The sequence below is a fragment of the Phyllosticta capitalensis genome (assembly GCF_038381095.1).
Source record: "Phyllosticta capitalensis strain CBS 128856 chromosome Unknown BKA78scaffold_3, whole genome shotgun sequence".
Lineage (NCBI taxonomy): Eukaryota > Fungi > Ascomycota > Dothideomycetes > Botryosphaeriales > Phyllostictaceae > Phyllosticta > Phyllosticta capitalensis.
In genome coordinates, this window is record NW_027117441.1 from 2029025 (window position 1) to 2048484 (window position 19460).

At 54.5% G+C, this 19460-nt stretch overlaps 7 protein-coding genes across 7 annotated transcripts; 4 read left to right on the plus strand and 3 right to left on the minus strand.

Moving 5' to 3' along the window:
- Positions 1-285: 285 nt before the first annotated feature.
- BKA78DRAFT_102918 (uncharacterized protein) lies at positions 286-1043 on the plus strand. Its single transcript, XM_066882111.1, has one exon. The coding sequence runs from the start codon at positions 404-406 to the stop codon at positions 932-934; it is 531 nt and encodes a 176-aa protein (XP_066746764.1). The 5' UTR covers positions 286-403; the 3' UTR covers positions 935-1043.
- Positions 1044-2557, plus strand: BKA78DRAFT_102919 (mannose-1-phosphate guanyltransferase). The gene is made up of 3 exons (XM_066882112.1): positions 1044-1253; positions 1309-2185; positions 2237-2557. Exons 1-3 carry the CDS (start codon positions 1152-1154, stop codon positions 2254-2256), a joined length of 999 nt encoding a protein of 332 aa, XP_066746765.1. The 5' UTR covers positions 1044-1151; the 3' UTR covers positions 2257-2557.
- A 1029-nt stretch (positions 2558-3586) lies between these two features.
- On the minus strand, positions 3587-5197 carry BKA78DRAFT_102949 (SRP40, C-terminal domain-containing protein). Its single transcript, XM_066882113.1, has 2 exons — positions 4527-5197; positions 3587-4461 (listed from the first exon to the last, which is right to left on the minus strand). The coding sequence occupies exons 1-2, from the start codon at positions 4793-4795 to the stop codon at positions 3894-3896; spliced, it is 837 nt and encodes a 278-aa protein (XP_066746766.1). The 5' UTR covers positions 4796-5197; the 3' UTR covers positions 3587-3893.
- Positions 5198-5661: 464 nt separating this feature from the next.
- Positions 5662-10558, plus strand: BKA78DRAFT_247463 (exocyst complex component Sec3-domain-containing protein; the record flags this gene model as incomplete). Its single annotated transcript, XM_066884302.1, has 4 exons — positions 5662-5821; positions 5882-9494; positions 9545-10139; positions 10196-10558. The coding sequence occupies 4 exons, from the start codon at positions 5662-5664 to the stop codon at positions 10556-10558; spliced, it is 4731 nt and encodes a 1576-aa protein (XP_066746767.1).
- A 951-nt stretch (positions 10559-11509) lies between these two features.
- On the minus strand, positions 11510-13580 carry BKA78DRAFT_247497 (major facilitator superfamily domain-containing protein; the record flags this gene model as incomplete). The annotated part of the gene is made up of 5 exons (XM_066884303.1): positions 11510-11608; positions 11672-12148; positions 12245-12688; positions 12820-13279; positions 13330-13580. The coding sequence occupies 5 exons, from the start codon at positions 13578-13580 to the stop codon at positions 11510-11512; spliced, it is 1731 nt and encodes a 576-aa protein (XP_066746768.1).
- Positions 13581-15784: 2204 nt separating this feature from the next.
- Positions 15785-18043, minus strand: BKA78DRAFT_293860 (uncharacterized protein; the record flags this gene model as incomplete). The annotated part of the gene is made up of 1 exon (XM_066886263.1): positions 15785-18043. One exon carries the CDS (start codon positions 18041-18043, stop codon positions 15785-15787), a length of 2259 nt encoding a protein of 752 aa, XP_066746769.1.
- A 98-nt stretch (positions 18044-18141) lies between these two features.
- BKA78DRAFT_102978 (uncharacterized protein) lies at positions 18142-18501 on the plus strand. Its single transcript, XM_066882114.1, has one exon. The coding sequence runs from the start codon at positions 18228-18230 to the stop codon at positions 18468-18470; it is 243 nt and encodes an 80-aa protein (XP_066746770.1). The 5' UTR covers positions 18142-18227; the 3' UTR covers positions 18471-18501.
- The last annotated feature ends 959 nt before the right edge of the window (positions 18502-19460 follow it).

Sequence of the window (19460 nt, forward strand, 5' to 3'; positions counted from 1 at the left end):
CTTATATATGGCTGACCATGACATGACACCGCCGAACTCTTCCCCATCCAAACAGTTCATGCGTTTACCGCCATTGCGCCCATCTCCCACCGCACCCCACCACCCCACGCCCAAACCAAAAAAGACGGCAAGGCTGATGGTGTCGTCTTCCCCGCACGAAGCCTGACACCACATCTCCAGACCATGCCGTGTCACCCTTCGCCAGTCTTCGACTTGTTGTTCAAGCAGCTGAGTCCAGGGGTCGACAAACCCCAGCGAATCGGGAGAGTCGCGGCTCGTCTTCCGCATACCGCCCTTGCTCGCTCGTGTATCACAGATTGGAGATGAATGGCACATGATGCGCGAGCCTGCGCCGAGTCCTACTCCTCCCTAGTCCATATTGCGATATGTGGCCGTTCCAGTCATGGCAGCCCAGGAGGGATTGATGCCATCCGTGGGTTGGGTTGGGCAGCGCGCCGCCGGCCATTGTCATCTCTGTCAGCCGTGGTTAGGATCAAAGCCAAAAGGATGGACTAAGGCACGCAAAACGGTGGAATTGGCAGGGAACAATAATATTATCGTCGAGGTCGTCAGCGTTCGTGGCGCGGGCTGTTGCCATCGTGTCGGCGCAGGTGCGCGTCGCTGTCGGTCGAGGCCGGCAGGGATGTCCAGGGCGCCGTCCGTCGTCGGTGGCTCCACTCCATGTCGCCCTCTGCTCTCCAGGTGTCCTTATTTGCGACTCGTACCTTGCCTGTCTCCATCTCCTTGCGCCTGCCCCCCTTCTCTCAATCTCTCAACAACAACACCCAAATACCCTTCCACCGCTCTCTCGACATCCTTCACCGTTTCAACTCACCACCAAAGCCCGTACTTTTTTTTCTACGGCTCCGTCGCTCGCTCACCACACCCCGCTCCCATCTCTTTTCCGTCTCCTGAACACCGCGCACCATCATGAAGGGTGGGTCGCATCCAAGCCTTGCGCTCTTGTTCAATCCACGGCCTGTGCTAACATTTTTGTTTGCTTGCAGCCCTCATTCTCGTCGGTGGCTTTGGCACCCGTCTGCGCCCTCTCGTACGTCTCCTGGACCCTCGGCCGCAATGCGCCAATTGACCCTTTTTCTGCGCAGACCCTCACGTTGCCGAAACCGCTGGTCGAGTTCGCCAACAAGCCCATGATCCTGCACCAGGTCGAGGCCCTGGCTGCCGCAGGTGTTACCGACATTGTCCTCGCCGTCAACTATCGCCCGGAGATCATGACGGCCGCATTGAAAAAGGTCAGCCCTACAGCCCCGCGCCCCACTCGCCAACCCATGTCCTGACCCCCACCAGTATGAGGAGCAGTACAACGTCCGCATAGAATTCTCCGTCGAAAACGAGCCTCTGGGCACCGCCGGTCCCTTGAAGCTCGCCGAAAGCATCCTCGGCAAGGATGATTCTCCCTTCTTCGTCCTCAACTCCGACGTCATTTGCGAATACCCCTTCAAGCAGCTTGCCGAGTTCCACAAGGGCCACGGCGAGGAGGGTACCATTGTGGTCACAAAGGTCGAGGAGCCGTCCAAGTACGGTGTCGTGGTACACAAGCCCGGCCACCCCTCGCGCATCGACCGCTTCGTCGAGAAGCCCGTCGAGTTCGTCGGCAACCGCATCAACGCCGGTCTCTACATCCTCAACCCCTCGGTGCTGAACCGCATTGAGCTGCGCCCGACTTCAATTGAGCAGGAAATCTTTCCCGCTATTTGCAAGGACGGCCAATTGCACTCGTACGACCTCGAGGGCTTCTGGATGGACGTCGGTCAGCCCAAGGACTTTTTGTCCGGTACCTGCCTCTACCTCTCCTCCCTCGCCAAGAGGGCATCCAAGGAGCTCACGCCCTCGTCGGAGCCTTTCGTATACGGCGGCAACGTGCTCATCGACCCAACGGCCAAGATTGGCAAGAACTGCCGCATAGGCCCCAACGTGACCATCGGTCCCAACGTCGTGGTCGGCGACGGCGTGCGGCTCCAGCGCTGCGTGCTGCTGGCAAGTAGCAAGGTCAAGGACCACGCGTGGATCAAGTCGACCATTGTCGGCTGGAACAGCTCTGTTGGCAAGTGGGCGCGGTTGGAGAACGTCACGGTTCTGGGCGACGACGTGTCGATTGGCGATGAAATCTACGTCAATGGCGGCTCCATTCTGCCGCACAAGTCGATCAAGCAAAATGTGGACGGTAAGCTGCGATGCTCGCCTCAATGGCACTCACATGCTAATTTATTCACAGTCCCTGCAATCATCATGTAAAAAAGTTGATGCCACAAAATGTCTTGTCATAGACGCTGGTCACGACACCGCCCGGTTTTGATTATTCCCCCTTCCGCGGTCTCGTGTGCGCCGGTCGTCTTCCCCTTTACTAGCACCTTTAATACCTTCGCATCAGACATCTCCACTTTTGGGTTTTCGTAGGGAGGTATTCACACATTTTGTCCTTCTTGTCTCATGCAGCTCAGCATCTCCTTCTCTCTCATCCTCCTCACCCTTGCCGCAACTTTCCAGCATCATTGTTGCGTCCGCTGTTGTCTGCTGCTACCCCATTTCTTTCTCTTTTTTTTTTTCTTCAAGCTTTGTACGTGGTTTGATGACTGAGCCCGAATCTGACACGCATGAGATTACCTTTTTGTTTTCTTTCCGTCTTTTGCGTCGTTTTTATTTTTGCGCGCCGAACAAAAAAGCATGAATACTTGTTGTCGTCTTGAGTTGTGTGGGTTGAGGGATTTCTTGGCCCACTGGTGCGTAGCGCATCCGTAGATGAGCCGAATTGATGGATGGACGGATATGGTTCTGTTCGTTGAGAAGACAAAATGTGTGTTGGCCGTGAGTTGGAGGGCTTGTGTTGATTGGATGGATGGATAGGTCTGGACTGGACTTGACCAGGTCGAGAACAGATCAGGCCCCGAAGTGTGGTCATGAAATGGAAGAAGGCATTGAAGCGCAGATGTGGCAACGTTGGTGCGGAATGGAAGCATTCCTGTGCAATATCTGTTTGTGCTCACCTGGCAATACTCCCACCGCGACTTGTTTTGCTTCCGTTGTTGGCTGTCCGACACTGAGCGTCTATCTATTATTCAACATGAACCTGTCCCACGAGAGCCCCTCTCCCGTCCGTCGTCTGTCTTCAGTATGCCATCATGCTTGCCCGCCGTCCGTCTGCCTAACCACACATCATTTCCCTCTGGGTCTGCTGGCGCCCTGCGCAGTGTTCTAGCCGGCAGTTGCGGCGGGCGAGCGACGCGTACGTTGTGTTTTGTATTACATCTATGCAAGGGGGGGGGGGATGCGTATGAACTGGATTTGGTCGTCACCTACGGCATGCCAATTGAGTGACGGCGCAGAGTCAATTCACTTTTTTTTTGGTGGTGGACAAGATGAGATGTGATAATATCTATCTTCTATGGACATGATTCAGACGTGCGGAGAAGGGTAAGACTAAGTCTCTCTCTCCGTCTGTCTGCCGTGGAACTTTTTGGGAAAGGGACAAGGTCTTTCTCTGTCTACACGTCTCGGTCTCCGCCTGTCTGTCTGTTCTAGAGCTTTTTTTTTTTTTTTTTTTTTTTTTTTGGGGGGGGGGGGGGGGGGGGGGAGGAAAGGAGAAGTGAAGAGGGAATCAAAAAAACTTTCAAACCTTTCAAAAATTCAAAATTGGAATCAATCGCAACACCCCCCCCCAGGTCCGTCTACGACGCCTTGTCTAGTGTAATACATGCTGTCTTTTTTTTTTGCCTCCACTCGGAATATTCAATTGGCGTACAGATTGAGAGTAGTCATCCGGTCTTTGGCCTTCGCGTCTGATTATCTGCCGAAATGCTTCTATCCATCCGTCCAACATCACACCAACTCAAAAGCCTCAACCCCCCCAACAAAAACAACATCACGTCCCTCGTTTAGTCGTCAAATCTGATGCCGTTGAACGCGTTGGTGTCAATCTGGCCGCCACGGTAGCTGCCGCGCTTGCCCTTGTTCTTCTCCTTGGTGAAGCCCTTGCCGCGCGTGACGATCAGGCGCTCGTGGGCCGAGTTGGCGTAGTCGTACGGCACGTAGGCGTTGCTGGCGAAGCGGGGGTCGACGTACTGGTCCTTGGGGATGCGGCTGAAGGGCTCGTTTTGCTTGCGTGCGCGCTTGGCCGAGTTGGGGCCGTCCGTGGCGGGAGTCGAGTCGTCGGCGGGCGAGGGAGAGGCTTTGCGCTTCTTGTTGGTGGTGGGCTTGGGAGAGGCCGAGAGGGTCGCGCTGCTGTTGCCCGAGGAGGATGATGGTTCTTCCTTCTTGACGACCGTCTTCTTCTTCTTTTCCTTCTTTTCCTTCTTGGTTTTCTTGTTCTTGGTGGAGGAGGCCGAAGATGATGAGGACGAGCTGGAGCTAGAGCTAGAGCTGGAATCGGAATCGCTGTCGCTGTCTGATGATTCCTCCTTCTTCACCTTCTTGTCCGAATCCGAGTCGCTGTCACTGCTATCGCTGTCGCTGGAGCTGTCGCTAGAACTGTCGCTGGAACTGTCTGACGAGTCGTCCTTTGAAGATGCTTTGTCGTCCGACTCGGAATCGCTGTCACTGCTGTCACTGTCGGACGAGCTGGACGAGCTAGATGAAGACGAGGAGGAGGAGCTCTGAGGAGTGGGGAGCTGGCTTTCTTTGCTGCTAGAGGAATCGGATTCAGAGTCGGAATCCGAAGAATCGCTGTCGCTGTCGGACGAGTCTGAGGAATCGCTGGAATTGCTGTCGCTATCGCTCTCGGATGCCTTCTTCTCCTCGCTATCGCTATCGCTCGAGCTCTCACTTGAGCTGCTCTCATCCTCACTGTCGCTGTCGCTGCTGTCGCTTGTGCTCTCGCTCTTGGTCTTCTTGGCCAATTCGTCCTTGACTTCGCCGTCTATCTCGCGATCCTCCTCCCATTCTTGGTAGAGCTCAACGAGGCTGGGCTTGTCCTTGGCGGTATCCTTCCAGCCCTCGTTGTCGGCATTGGCCTCCTTCTCGAGCTTCTCGGCCGCCTTGTCGAAACCGTGAGTGCGCAGAAATTTGTCGACGAGGTCGAGGACGGCAGGCGGGGCCTTGGGGGCGGCCGTGGACTTGGTGACCTTGTTCTTGGCCATGGCGATGGAGATGGTAGGTGTGAGGTTTGCGAAAAGTGTGGAAAGGGAAGAAATAAAAGTGTTGTTGCGGTGTTGAGCGTCCAAAATTTCGCCCAGGATCGGCGTGCCAAGATTCACACGGGGAAGCGGCGCCGACCGGGAGCAACCCGACCCTCGCCCGCCCTCGCCATCAGCGCGAGCCCGCTAGTACAGCAGGGCACCACTGGCTCCTCACCTGGCAGAGTCCGGCGGAGCTGTCTCTCGACGACTGAGACAAGCTGCATCCAGAGCCGCTTGCTTTGACAGAACTTGTCACACTCGCCCTTCCCACAACCTCCCGACCTCCTCAACCTCCCTCTTACACCTCTCACCACGACACTTTCTGGCCCCGTCTGAGCCCCCCGTCCCCCGCGCCCACCGCAATTGCCAGCGAAGCCACCGAAGCCGTTTCATCCTCGCCCTTGACCTCCTCCAACGTCGCCGCCTGCATTGCGGATGATGACCGTTGCGCCCTGCTCCTCGTCCACCCCGCGCTCCTTGGATCGTGTCTCGCTTCTCCCTTGAATCCGCTCCCTGATATCGTTCCGCTATGAACGGTTCCTACGACCGAGGGCAAAGCCAGGATGGAAGGGCGCCGCGCTCCGCCTCGGCTGCGCCCACAAGTGGCAGCGGGCGAGCCGAAAAGTACGAGGATGAAAAGAGGAGGATAATAGAAAGCTGCTTCTCAAAAATGGACACCAACGGAGCCTGTATGCGGCCAGAGGCCGACCCTTGTCCGCCAGACTCGAATGCGCTGACTGCTGCCAAAGTATCCGAATCGTACATTACCCATCTGCGCGTCTCCGAAGATGCCGCCTATCCCCAGTCTCCTCCGCCGCCGACGTCGAATCCGGGAAATAAGAAGCCCCGTGTCATCATCGTCGCCGTCCGCAGCTCGGGAAGGGTGAGGATGCACAAGGCACGCGAAAATGCCAACGGCACCTTTTCGATTGGCAAAACCTGGAATATGGAGGATTTGACTGCCATAGAGTCGTTTGCCAATGCCACGCCAAAGACTCCAGAGGAGGCTCAGCGCAAGGAATGGGCTGGGCCGACGGGCTTCATCGTCACTCTGGCAAAGCCATATTACTGGCAGGCAAACTCGCCAAAGGAAAAGGACTTCTTCATCAACAGTTTGGTCAAGATTTACGGCAAGTATACGTCTGGAAAGGTGCCGCGAATGCTCGGTTTTAGCCAAAGAGAGTTGGACTTGATGGCTCGCCCGCCGACTAAACCTTCAGCGCCGTCAAGCCAGAGCGTACCTCCTGCTCCTGTCACGAAACCTCCATCCAGCCCGAGCTCTCGTCCACCCCCGTCGAGATCTGCAGAATCTCCTGGACGAGTGGTGGCTGCCCCACCACGCGATCGTTCCAGGGATTCTCCGCGCCGGCGGCCGGTTGGTGCTGGTCGGGATAGCTCAGAAGCGCGCCGACGAGACCCTTCGCAAGATTCTGCCGAACCAGGACTACCGCCGCCGTTGCAACCGCGGAGCCGCCCCGGCACTTCTGATGAGAGATCGTCTTCACAACCACGACCGCCGCCTTCTCGCGGCGGGGAGACGGCGCCAGGAGTTCCACCAAGTTGGGAAGCTCGCCAATTGAGATCCCAGCAATCGGGAGAAAGAGTCGCGATGCGGGCACCAAGCGGGGACCAAATGCGCCCCAGGCCAAGCCAAGAGCAATTCAGACCATCTCCAGGTCCTCCTCCGTCTCTCTCTTCTTCCGCCCGCCTCACACCACAATCTTCCCAGTCTGAATTCTCCCAAATGCCTTCATCACCTGACCCTCCGCCAACGAGGCCACAAATATCCATTCCTGTGCAAAGTCCAGCGAGGCGCGGCTTTGCTCCCAAGTCTCCTCTTGATTCTGCTTATCCCAAGACGTCGACACCCAGCGACCCTCCTCCAAAATCCCCTGCTGCCAAAAAGTCATTTGAAAATGGTCTTGGTGGGTATGGCAGTAGCCCAGCAGAATCTGCAGTTCCTAGTCCCGCGAAACTCGGCCTCAATGGTAATCGACGAGACCCGACTCCGCAAGGCTTGCGGCCTGGCACGTCACAAAGCAATCTTTCCAGAAAAGATGAACCGGTGGACGAGCCTCCCAAGGCAGCACCGCCGGAGCGGAAGAGGCCTCCCATATTACCTTCTGTATCGACTGGTAGTACAGCAGATGCACCTCCAAAGTCCCCACGTTTTGCCAACGTCCCGCCCCCTCCAAAGTCACCTCGAGCTCCACCCTCCCCTATCGTCAAGCCAAGCCCTGTCCTGGCGCCAACTGCCATGCCGGGAGGCTTCATGCCGTCAGATGTGGAAAAGACTCCGGAACTCAAGGCCAAGAAATCAATTCCTGAGATGCCGCCGCCCAAGGTGGAGCCAGAAGAGCCCAAGGTCGAAGAGACGTCGCCTCCGATTCAACAAGAAGCAACTCCCGAACCAACTCCTCCAGCTGAGCAGAGCGCAGAATCTCCGCAGCCATTATCGCGGAGGAGCGATGATTCCGAGGAGACAAAACCGGCCGCTGGAAACATGCTGATGAAGAAAAAACTCGCATCATCTGGTTCAGACGGGAAGCCGAAAATGGCCGATGTCCTGCGGCGCGCTGCTAATGCATATGGAGCGTTTAAACCACGTGCGGGCGGTGCTGCCGAAAAGTTCAAGGCCGCACTCGCTGACGCACCGTCGGAACAAAAACCAGACGGCATAACTGGAGTTTTCAATGCGCCTTCGCTTAACAGAACTGGGACAGATGACAGCATCAGGGCTGAAACACCAAAGTCGGGTGAACCCGACAGCAAGATTGACGTCAAGAGTCCCGACGCGGAACTGTCGTCGCCTTCGCCTGCGCAGATTCCAGAGCTCCAAATTTCTGCTCCCAATGCGGCTGCCAAAGCATATCAGGAATCGGACTCGCGTCGTGCGTCAAGCCCTGACAGTAAGCGCGGCAAGTCACCAGAAGATCTTCGTCGGGCGAGACGCCGATCCAACCAACAAGCCAAGTACCTTACTTCTCTCGGCGTTGATGTGGGTGTCCTGGACACTCGAGGCCTCGAAGTCGAATCGATTCTGTCAGACTTTGGATGGGGGAGCACGGGTCTTCAGCCCAAGAAGCTGGAGGCTTTTGAAGCCGAACTGAAGCGCGAAATCGCTCGCGTCGAGGCAGGCGCTTGGCTCAGCAACCAAGACACCGACTATGACAAGGTCGAAGTGGTTGCCACCATGATGGACAGAGTCATTGCCGAGTGTGACGAGCTCGAGGGTCTGCTTACGCTTTATAATGTAGAGCTGAGCAGCCTGAACGACGACATCGCGTTCATCGAAGCACAGAGTCAGGGTCTCCAAGTTCAGACCGCCAACCAAAAGATTCTTCAGGCAGAGCTTCAAAAGCTTGTCTCAACTATCTCGATCGACAAGCGCCAGCTTGAGCCTCTTCGCGGGGCTGGAATCGGCAAACCTGAGGGCTTGGAGGCCATTGAGCGTGCATTGTTGCTTCTATACAAGGCAATGATTACGATTGACCCTGCAATCCGACGCGGAGTGGAGATTGGCGAGAAGATGGGTGGAATGGGCGACAGCGAGCTGTCCAACATGAGAGCGCTGCAAGAAAAGAAGCAAAACTACATCCAGGAGAGCGCCTTTTTCCTCCAACGATTGCGACAACACATGGATATGACCTTTGGCGCAGCTCTATTGAACACGAAAGACGCCATTCAAAGGCAAAGCGCCGGCCATTCGACCAAGCTGGATCCCGCTACTCATGATTTTGCGCGCAACGCACTTTGGCAATATAGCCCGCTGATGCTCTTCGCCAAGGAAATTGACGGCCAGACTTGGGATGCGCTCTTGCGCTCATACCAAGAGCGATCGAAGCCTATCTACAAGGACGAATTTAGAGGCAACATGATGGCCTGGACCAAGATGGCTCGCAAGATTACCGGCGACGAGCAAGATCTTTTGTTCACTTCCCAAGAAAAGGATACGGAAACTTTGAAGAGCACTACGCGGAAGCTTACCGTGAAGCGCAGTGGAACGCTTGCCCGAGGCCTTCGGTCCAGTTCAGGTGAGAAGGCCAAAAATATGTCAGGCACCTTGTTTCCCTTTGAGGCTTTCAGTGGCGCGCTCGACGAGATGTGTCCGCTCGTGTTTACAGAACAAAATTTCGTCGTCGAGTTTTTCCACGCTACCTCATCGGAGAACCTCGACTTTGCCGACGCTGTCAACGCTGCCGCTCCGTACCAAAGAAAAGGCTCCAACCTGCTCGCAAGGCGCATGTTTGAACCTGACCGCGCCATGGCCAAGCGTGTTATCGAGAGCATGGAAGCCATCTTCGGATGGTGGCAGGGCGAGCTCCAGAACACTGCTGACGGAGTCGCTAGCAATGATCCTTTGTAAGTCTATCGTGTGTCTGTTTTGTACGTCTCCGCTTACACATTTTCAGGCAAGGTGTCGGTATTTTGGCCTCTCTGGACCGCAAGCTCATCGAGCTGGAGGAAACGAATCAGGACTTCCTCACCAAGGTCATGCAGGGTCTCCAAGGTCGCATTTCGACGCAATTCCAGCGTTTCGTCGAGACTCAAATTGCGGCCATTGAAGACACCAAGGTCAAGATCAAGAAAAGAAAGGGCGTCATTGCGTTCATCAAGACATTCCCGCACTTTAGCGCTGCGATCGAGAATATGTTGCCGGCGGTCGACGACCCGGAGCGTTCGGAAGTCAGGAGTCTCGTCGACGAGGCTTACTCAAAGATCAACAAGGCCATGTTCGAGTCGTTGAAGGTCATTGCCAAAGAAAGCCCAACTGCCATGGCTGCACAAGCGCCAGGAGTCTCCGGTGTTGGCGCAGACCCCGAAGACAAGGAGGCTCTGAACTACCACATTCTGCACATTGAAAACATGAATCATTACATTGAGGAGGTCGATGCGCGCGGCGACATAGTCCTTGGCGAATGGAAGGAGAGGGCGCAATCGGAGATGAATGAGCACATGTCGCTCTACGTCGACGCTGTCATCCGGCGCCCTCTTGGCAAACTCCTGGTAAGCAAGCCAAACACGCGACCAAAAAAGAAGCATGCGGCTGACAAATATCCCAGGATTTCCTTGCGCCCATCCCCGGTCTCCTCCGCGCCATGCCCTCGGGGACACCGCAAAGCGCACTTGCCGGGCGGCCGTCGCACAGCCGCTCGGTGTGGAAGAAGATGGTTGCATCGCACGACTCGAAGGAAATCCGCAAGGGCATCGAGGCGCTGCGCAAGCGCGTCGAGAAGCACTTTGGCGAAGGCGACGACCTGGGCATCAGCCGCGGGCTCGTGGTCAAGGTGCTGGCCGAGTGCGAGCGCAAGTACCAGGACGTCTGGCAGAACGTCATCGAGGTCAACAACACCATTTACGGCGGCGACGTCGATGTTGGTACCTGGGGCGATGAGATTGGTGGCTCGTTTAGGGGTGGCAAGTAATTTAATATGAGGTGTGGGTTGTGGGAAGTAGTACTGTGAGTTGAGAACCGTATTGTAAAGACGGAGGGTGGACGGCGGATGGAAGCATGGTGGAGGGAGCGAGGGGAGGCGCTTTGCTCTTCTCTCCTTTTTTGATTGCCGATCTTTCTTGTTGGCTTCACGTCGCGCCGCAAAGCTGTTTGCAAAAATATCATCGAGCTACAGGTGCTGGAGCGAACGGGTGGGCCTCGTTTTGTCGTTTCCGTTTTTTTGGAACGTTTTGATTGGAATCGAATTTCTTGTCTTGTCCACATATTCCTTGCGCAACGATGATGACGGCAGATTATATTGGTGGTATTGCAGTGGCGGTAAAGATGGAAGGAACGGCCTGGAGTTGCAGCTACTTTGTTCTTTGTTCATCTGGCGTGAGTAGTGCCCTCGTCAGAAGGGCATGTGTAGGAGTGGTAGCTTTTTGTTATATATGCTCCTTCTTGATGCATTGTGTGGTATATGCTGTAATAGAATTGCCGTCTTTGACAATCACTGTCCAGTGTCCATTTGTATCGATGTTCTTCTTGGAAAAAAATTTGTCGTGATTTTGGAAGCTACACCCGGCTTGCTCCTGCCAAGACATGCGGTCTAATCGGCTTATATGTCCTAGCCTAGTGCTCGAGCAGCCAATATTCATGCATTCTGTTGTGTTGGAAGCCTCCTGGTTCAACAAGCAAATTAAAACTCTTCGTACGCCCCTTGCCACAGATGATCTAGATCGTGCAATCGACATCTTTCAACTCCTGTCCTTTGACTCAGACTTGGAGTCCGTGCCCACCATCTCGACGCTGCCGGCGCCCTCTTTGTCGGTGGTGGTGGTCGTCGTCTCCGCACCACTGCCCTCAAACATTGACAGCACGGTCATGTCCCTACAACACGGTCAGTGTCTCCTCCCGTTTGGCGGGCTTGATACACGGATACTTACTGCAACTCGACGTTGGGTAGGAACCACGCGCACAGAAGGAGCGGTACGGCAACAGCGAAGCCGACGATAGTAATCTTCTTCATGACTTCGGAGTACTGCAAGCGAGAAGATTAGCCACTGCCACACAGAAGACAGGGAAAGGAGGAGCGGCGCCATACCGCCAAATTAATGGCCTCGCGCTCAGACGAGCCCCACGCCGGCAAAGTCCCCGTAATCGAATCATACACCGAATCAATGGTGCTCTGCGGAGTATCGGCGCCCAGATACTTCCTCAAAAAGACCTTGAACTCGTTCGTGTAAATGCCGCCGGCGACGCAACTGCCGACGGCAGAGCCCAAAAAGGTAATGAGCAGGACGAGGGCCGAGATCTGGGCCAGTTCCGAGTGCGGCACCTCGACCTGGGCGGCGACGAGGGCGATTTGCTGGATGAAGCCGGACCCCACGCCCTGGATGAGCTGGACGACGAAGAGCTCGGCCGTGCTGTTGTGCGCGCCGCGCAGCCGGATCATGACGCCGTAGCCGATGCACCGCACGATGACGCCGAACATGATGAGCCATTTGTAGCGCCGCGTCTTGTACATGATGATGCCGGCGACGATGCCCGCGAGGCATTCCGTCACGCCGTTGGTGTAGTTCTGTTTGCCAGGAAATCAGCATCCTTTCTTTAGTCTCGATACGCCACGTGTCGCTTGCTCGCCCTTTTTTGACCGTGCGGGTGTAGGAGGACTTACAAGAAACGTCGCATCCCGAGCGGAGTAGTTGTGTGCCACCGTCGCCCAAGCATACAGGTAGGTGTGTTGCGCCGCGAAACCGATTTGATCGATGCCCGCAAGCGTACAGGCAAGCACAATCGTCAGGCTTTTTCCATAGTGCGTTGGCACCACCGGGTGTTTCGCAACAAACTTCTCATAGGGTACCAGCAAGATTAGGAACACGACGCCGAGCGCGATGAGCACATCAACCCATGGCGTGCTCCATTTGCCTGGCGTCGATGCTGCCAGCGTGAAAGGGAGGAGCAGCATCGCGAAGCCGCCGCATAGCAGAATCATGCCGCCAAGGTCGATGAGCGAGCAGAATTCCCACAGGCTGATCTTGACTTCAGGAACGAAGCCGGCTTTCTTGGCTTTGCGTGAAAAGTAGAGTATTGTGGCAATAAGTGGGCCAGCGGCGATTGGCTAGTACTTGTCAGTTTCGCAGCTTCGTGGTACTTGCAGTTTTTTGATGAGAAACTCTGATCCCCTGAGAAATGAATCGTGAACTACGGGAAAGGGGCTTTCCAAGTCTGACAAGAAATGATATAACTTACCATGATGATGGCAAACATGCCAATTCCCCATCTCCAACCAATGCCAGTTGGCTTCGTAACATCATCGACAATAAACGCCGAGATCCACGGCATGATGAGAAAGGGGGTGAACGAGATTCCAATGACGAAGCCACGCCAGCGAGGCGACGAGACATCGGAAAAGACGATCGAGTCCAAGATGCTAGTTCCAGACTGGCCAACCTGGTAAAAGACGTAGCCTGCGGCGTACGTGTTGATGTCCTTGGCCGAGGCACACAGGATATACGAGAGGAGGTAGAAGGAGATGGTGATCAAGTACGTCTCGCCACGCCCAATTACGTCGCTGATCTTGGCGATGGGTGGCTTGATGATGGCAGTCACGATGGTCCCGGCAGTGGAGAGAGTGCCCAGAATCGAGAGACTGTTGAAGGACGAGGTGCTGTAGTTCTGGTAGGTGTAGACCAAACTGTTGTCCAATTCGCTATGAAAGAGTAAGCATGTCACAATACTTTGACTTGAAGAGAGCATTACAAGCCAATCATGATCATGCCCAAGCCGAACCACAGGAAATATTTGCCATATTTGCCGTAAAGTGCCTGGACAGCTTCAACTTTGGCAACACCGATTGGTCGGCTTGCACCATTCTGCTCGTGCTCTGCTGGATCGATTCTGATGTTTGCCTCGACCTTTGCATTGTTGAGTGAGACAGCATCAGCGCTGTTGCTGTTCGGAGTGGAAAGTGTCGGCGCCGAGTGCCTCGAGCTCCAGAGACGGTTGAGCATCTTCATGTTGTCGGAGCCGCGCTGACACGCCAAAGGGCTGACTGGCTTAGACAAGCTTGCGGGAGAGGCTTGAGTTTATGTCTTTCTGCCGTGCCACCAAGCAACAGTATCCATGTTCCCTCTGTTCAACTATCACCTGTGCCTGGTCAGCATCGAAGATGAGGCGGCTGTCAATATTGCCGTTTTGGTTGCGGAGCACAGTCGACGGTAGGATGCCTTGTTGTTGGATTGGTCGCGTATACCTGGGTATCGCTGATAAACTTGCATGCAAATAGTGGGTGAGCTAAGAGCGCAGCAACAGGGGTGCGGGGATTCGACCTCGACGATAGCACACCACGGCTTACTTTGGATTCGGCCAGAGCGATCGGTGTCATTGGTTCTACGCCAGAGAGACTGGAGTCCAATTAGTATATCCCAAGAACAAGGCGCCGGATCGAGCTCCCTCTCCGGGGTTGCAATGTGCAGTTTGCGGAGTGCAGGGGTGCATCGTCGAAGCGAATCACCAACGTCACTTGCCCCCCAAAGTGCATACAGCGCGGATAAGGTGTTCTTGCTTTTCCCGTATTCTCTGACAGCGTGACCACTCAGAAGTCCAGACCAAGAGGAGGATGTGTATTGCGTTGTATTTTTCTCCGAGACGTAAAGTGGTTCGATGATGGTCAAAATGCCCTACACAAGGAGCGACTTGGCACATGTTGATGGTTACGTCCGCGTTTAAGCTTAAACGCTGAGAGCAACGACGGACTTGAAGACTACCCCCCACCGGCAATTTGCGCCGAATTGTCCTTGCTTGCATCTTGGCCACCAACTAGGTGCGTTAGCAAGACGAAGGATCTTTTCCTGATCGAGGTTTACCGTGTTTGCCTCCCCAGCGTAGTCATTCGCAAAGCAATTTTTTTTGTAGAGCCAGACACCCAGATGGAAATTTCTGGTTGTCAGCAAACGAGCGGAGGACTGAGAAAAGCAAGGAATTCACTGGCTGATCGCGTGCCTCTAGTTCTCTATTTTCAAGCGACTTCTTTGCTAAAGGGGGGAGGAAGTGTTTGTTTTTCAAGTCTTTGTGCCGTCTCTCGAGCCATTGTGTTGCCGAAATGTCTAGCCCTCTTCAAAGTGGACATGTGAAACTGTAAAGTCATCCCTGTACACCCGTTGCCTACCCGTGTATTAGCGTTGTGAAGGCACTGGACGTCAAAACTCACCGACACTGGCCGCCGAAGAGCCGACCTTTCCTGAAATAGCAGGTGCCAGTCGTAGCCACGGCAATTGACTTTAGGACTACGGCAGCTGTTGTAGTGCCGTAAATACTTTTTCCATCCTGTGTTTGAAGCGGATGCAACGCTGATAGAATTGAGTTTGCTAGATGATGCAAGACAAAAGCTGGACAGCGCGATACCTCCGTTTCAGGTGTTGAAATTTTAGTGGCACGTCGAGTCGACCCGGGCTTTTCATCTTGGTCGACGAAGTTGAGCATAGCTCTGCATGCATTTCCATTCTGGGACGATATTCTCCGGGGTTGCGGTAATGAAACGCAAAGCAAAAGTTGAACCTGCAGACGAACATTTTGCGATCAAGTAGTCTTGGTGCATCTTTTAAAACTCAGATAGCGGCGAGTTCTATAACAAAATTAGCCCAGAAGACAGGCGATCTTTTCGTCCATCTCCACAGAGACCACTTGAGGATTTCACACGAGACGATCTGGTCTGACGGTAGCGGAAAGATTCGTAAAAATGCTGACATTCCACGCCCCATGCGCCTCGCTGTTGTAAACGCAGTTCTAGCCGTAACTCAGGCCAATGCCTAGAGCGCGCCATTGCAAGCGACGATGCAAGTAAGAAATCGCAATCCACGTCGGAAGTTTCGCTCCGAACCAACACGATCTTTCTCCGTCGGTCGTCACATCTTCGTGTTGTCGAGTCTAATCTTATCTATCTTTGATCCGGAACATTCGTCGCAATCATTCCTGACGATATCAGTCCACAAGGCTGGAGCGCGGCTACCAAAGCGGTCTTGCGGCGTCGCTTACGCGGCTTGGCTGATGTTGGCATCCATATGATTGGAGGGTGGTTTGGAGATAGAGGCTCTGATGGCCCAAATGGGAACCCAAACCGAACAGCGCCGTATGCGCAGTACCAGCTGATGGAGGATGATTCACAAAGGTGCCATGCGAATCCTGCTCGCCAACACCAAAAGCCTGGATTTAACGCCTATCGCTCGGCGCCTCCATTCGGCCGCCTGTGACGGTGCGCATGTCTACGCGCAGGGGCGTTCTGTTGAGAATTCGATGCCTTCGGGTCTTTACTGCTCATCCAACGCTCATCCCATCCGGGCAACGTGCCTTGGTGCAAGCCGACGCCTGACTGGACGTTCAGTAGCAGATCGCTTTGCTCGTATCCGGCCACAGAAGACACATCGCCTCGCGGATTCCAGCTCTTTTTGATATTGACCATCCGCTTCTTGCCCGTGCGAACTAGGCAATGCTGAAACATGGGATCAGGGTGAGGGTCGTGGATGGACGTCAGATCCACCTGCACAGCGTGATCTTCGAGACCTGCAAAAATTGAAGGAGAATGTGCAGAAGGGCTCGTCAAAGAGTATACAGGAGAGTCCAGGATCCGATCCCGGCGACTGCAAGAATCATTCCTCGAATTCAAAAACACATTCCACCCACTATCCTCATAGGACGCATCTAGGCTTTCGCCCGTTTCTGCGGTTGTTCCACCGCCGTTGTCTGAAAAGCGGTACGCTCGGCCTCCTGAAACTCGAAGATCGTAAAACTTCAGCATGCAGTGCTTTGAGCCGCCGACTACCAGCCGTTCCCGTGCTTTTGGAAGGATCGAGTACACTGCACCGTCTTCAGAAGTGTCCCAATAGCTTGAGACGTGCGTAGACGGCGAGCGGACGTCGTGAAGTCGCACGACGCCATCGTACCATCCACTAAGAAAAAGATTGGGGTCATCTCTCTCTGGATCCGAGGCTGATGGAAGGCCGGACAGGGAGTACGCTGACGACATTTTGGAATCAGGATTACTCGAAATGAGATCGGAAATAGAGGCCCCTATGCTGAATTTTCGAATCGGCTCCGACGCAAACCCAGTCGGAGTTATCGCACATAGCTGGATGGGTTCTTTGGAAGGACCTACTCCTACAAGGAGACTTTCGTGGGACAAAAAGCGAGCTGACCATATGCGAGGCAACTGTTCCGTGCCATCATCCGGCAGCAGGTCGAACTCGCTAACCGGCTCTACCCCTGAGGTGTCGTGATTGTTCCCAGGATAAACAGGGTAAAGAGCCAAATCCGAGCGTCCCAAGGCGGCGGCGAGCAAGGGCCTTGGGGACGGAGAAGTGGATATAGCTCTCACTATACGGTTACTCGTATTGTAGATGTACCTTCGCCAACTTGGAACTACATCGAGATTGAGATGAAGCAAATTTAGCTCTCCATCTGCCGTTCCGACCACTATGGGCTCAACATAGCGGCCAAAATTTGGGCTGAACTTCCGTTGCCAGGGCCGCAGAATTTGAATGCATGTGATGTCGTCTCTGCCTTCGATCGAACCGGGTATTTTGAAAACATGCCAATCAGTCTTGTGATGGTACTGATCAAAGTATGTATGCCTGTCTGCTGGTGAACAGCTATCGTACAAGGCTTCCACAGCCGGACCCGTCTCTTTTGCGCGTACTACTAGATCTGATCCTGCACTCCATGCGAGAATCTCTCTCCTTCCATGGATGTCTCCGCCGTTGAATTTCTCGTATGAATCTAAGCAAGGCAAATAGCCGATTGTTTGCCCACGGGGCTTTTTCCAAGTCGCGAGCTGCTCTCTTGTGTTTAGGGACATTATGGAGCCCGAGGGCTCGAGGTTGCGCGCCACGATGGCTTTGCGATCAAAGTTTCGGGAAAGAGTCGTCAAGGAGTGAACAATGTGGTGGGCGGACTGGTCGACTCGAGGGAAAGACGGGAAGCGGGACCTTGCGAAGATCTTCCAGCCTTCTTCTCGGACAAATGAGTTGAGCTGGCGACATGTCCGGGAGAAATTGCGCAGATCTTGTGCTCGCTCGACATGGGTCGTTATGTTCGCAAGAAGTTCTGCTGGCAGGTCGGCCAGCATGGTGATTTTGGAAAGACTGAGGGTTGGGCCGAGACCACGAACGCGCTGGATTGCCTGTGATGATTCAAGGTCGCGAGCGTGAAGAGGAGGTGCAAGAGTTGATATTAGGCTAGTAGGGCCTTGAGCGGCAAAAATGGAGGCTTCTGGCAAGGCGCGTGAATGCAATGGCAGAAATCGAGTTTCGAGGGACGCGAAAGCGGCGAAAGGCTCTTCGAAGGCAGAAGAAAGGTGCGACGAGGTAAATGCTGACGGTAAGAGGTGGGAGGTTTCTGTACAAGGCGTGAAAAGAGCAGCAGAGATGAGGATTGTATTGTTCGTGGAGAGGAGACGCGACAGAGAATCGGCGAACGTCATCCCGCGAGCTCAGCGAGTCACCAATGGCGTGGGGTCAGTGCGTGTTTGAGTCAGCAGGCAGCAATCAGGCACCATCAGCGCTCTCCACTCTCCAACCACCCCAACAGCAATTTGTTCTCTCCATGGCTCCTGCATACTCCACCGGCTACACTGGGACCTCCTGTTGTGACTCCAATTCCGCTGAATGACATGGCTTTTCCGAATCTTCGTTCAATGCTCCTCTCCGTCGGTGCTCCAAGCGATATGTACAGAATCGGAAGGACAATCGGTCCTTTTGATCGCGACCAACACCAACAAGCCTCGAACCTCCCCAGATCTATGCGACTCCATCAGAAAGCTTCTCCGCGTCGTGGCTGCTGTAGCTGCGCACTGGAGAACCATTGACTTCCATCGACAACGCATCGCGATCATGAAACTCGCTCACTGATCACTCCAACGCCCTCGAGACGTCATCTTTCGACCATGAAACACACAAGCGTGATGGACGAGTCAGTCGGTGAGACATCGCCGGGTAGGTTTTGCGTCTGGGATACTTTGAAATCTGCGATGGTGGGCTTGGTGCTGCTCACAGAGAGAGCAGATCTTCCACAAGCACGGCAATCCTGGTTGAGGACGACTCAGGACTGACACACTTTGGCGATCTCTCTGAGCCTCCTTCCCGCTCCGCCGCATGTGAAGTGAGGCGACTACGTACCAGAAGCGAATTGATTGCTCGGGCGAGAACCAATTGTCTTCTGAGTATTATATTGGACCATATTCAGCTGAGCAGGAATATCGCTCTGTTTCCAGCGCAGTACACTGAGGGTCCCAAAGCAACGTGGATAGCAAGCGCTCACCTCTCTGCTTGACTGCTACGATAGCAGCTTGGCTGATGGGCGCATGTACAAGTACATTACCTATCCCTACACGAACATAGCCGGCAACTATAGGCATATATCAAGAAAAATTGCCAAAACCTGAAACACTTGCACACTACATCTCTCATGGCCGCAACTCACAATCGTTCCACCATGACAGAAAAGCCAAATGCTCCTCCCGCTTTCCTCTCACCTGTCAACAAGGTCATCCCATGCCCGGCACCCGCCCGCGGCTCATGTCTGCCCACATGGTAGCCGGTCGATCACCAGCGCTCAAACGCCAACCTTGCACCCAGTTAAGCTACTCCCAACCCGTCCAGTCGGACCAATCCAAATCGAAAGCTTCCTCCTTTTTTCCCTATGTTCCAAGCACCAGCATACCATGCTCCGCTACGCACGTCCACCCGAGCCTAAGTGAACATGTGCGCGCACGGTCCGCATCCGCCGGGCAGCCTGCCCATGACGTCGGGTGTGCGGCTGGCGGCTCCGGGTCTTTTGGTGTGAAATCGGCCGCGGGGTAAACTACGTCGTACCTTAGCTGGCAGCTGCTCTGTGATAAG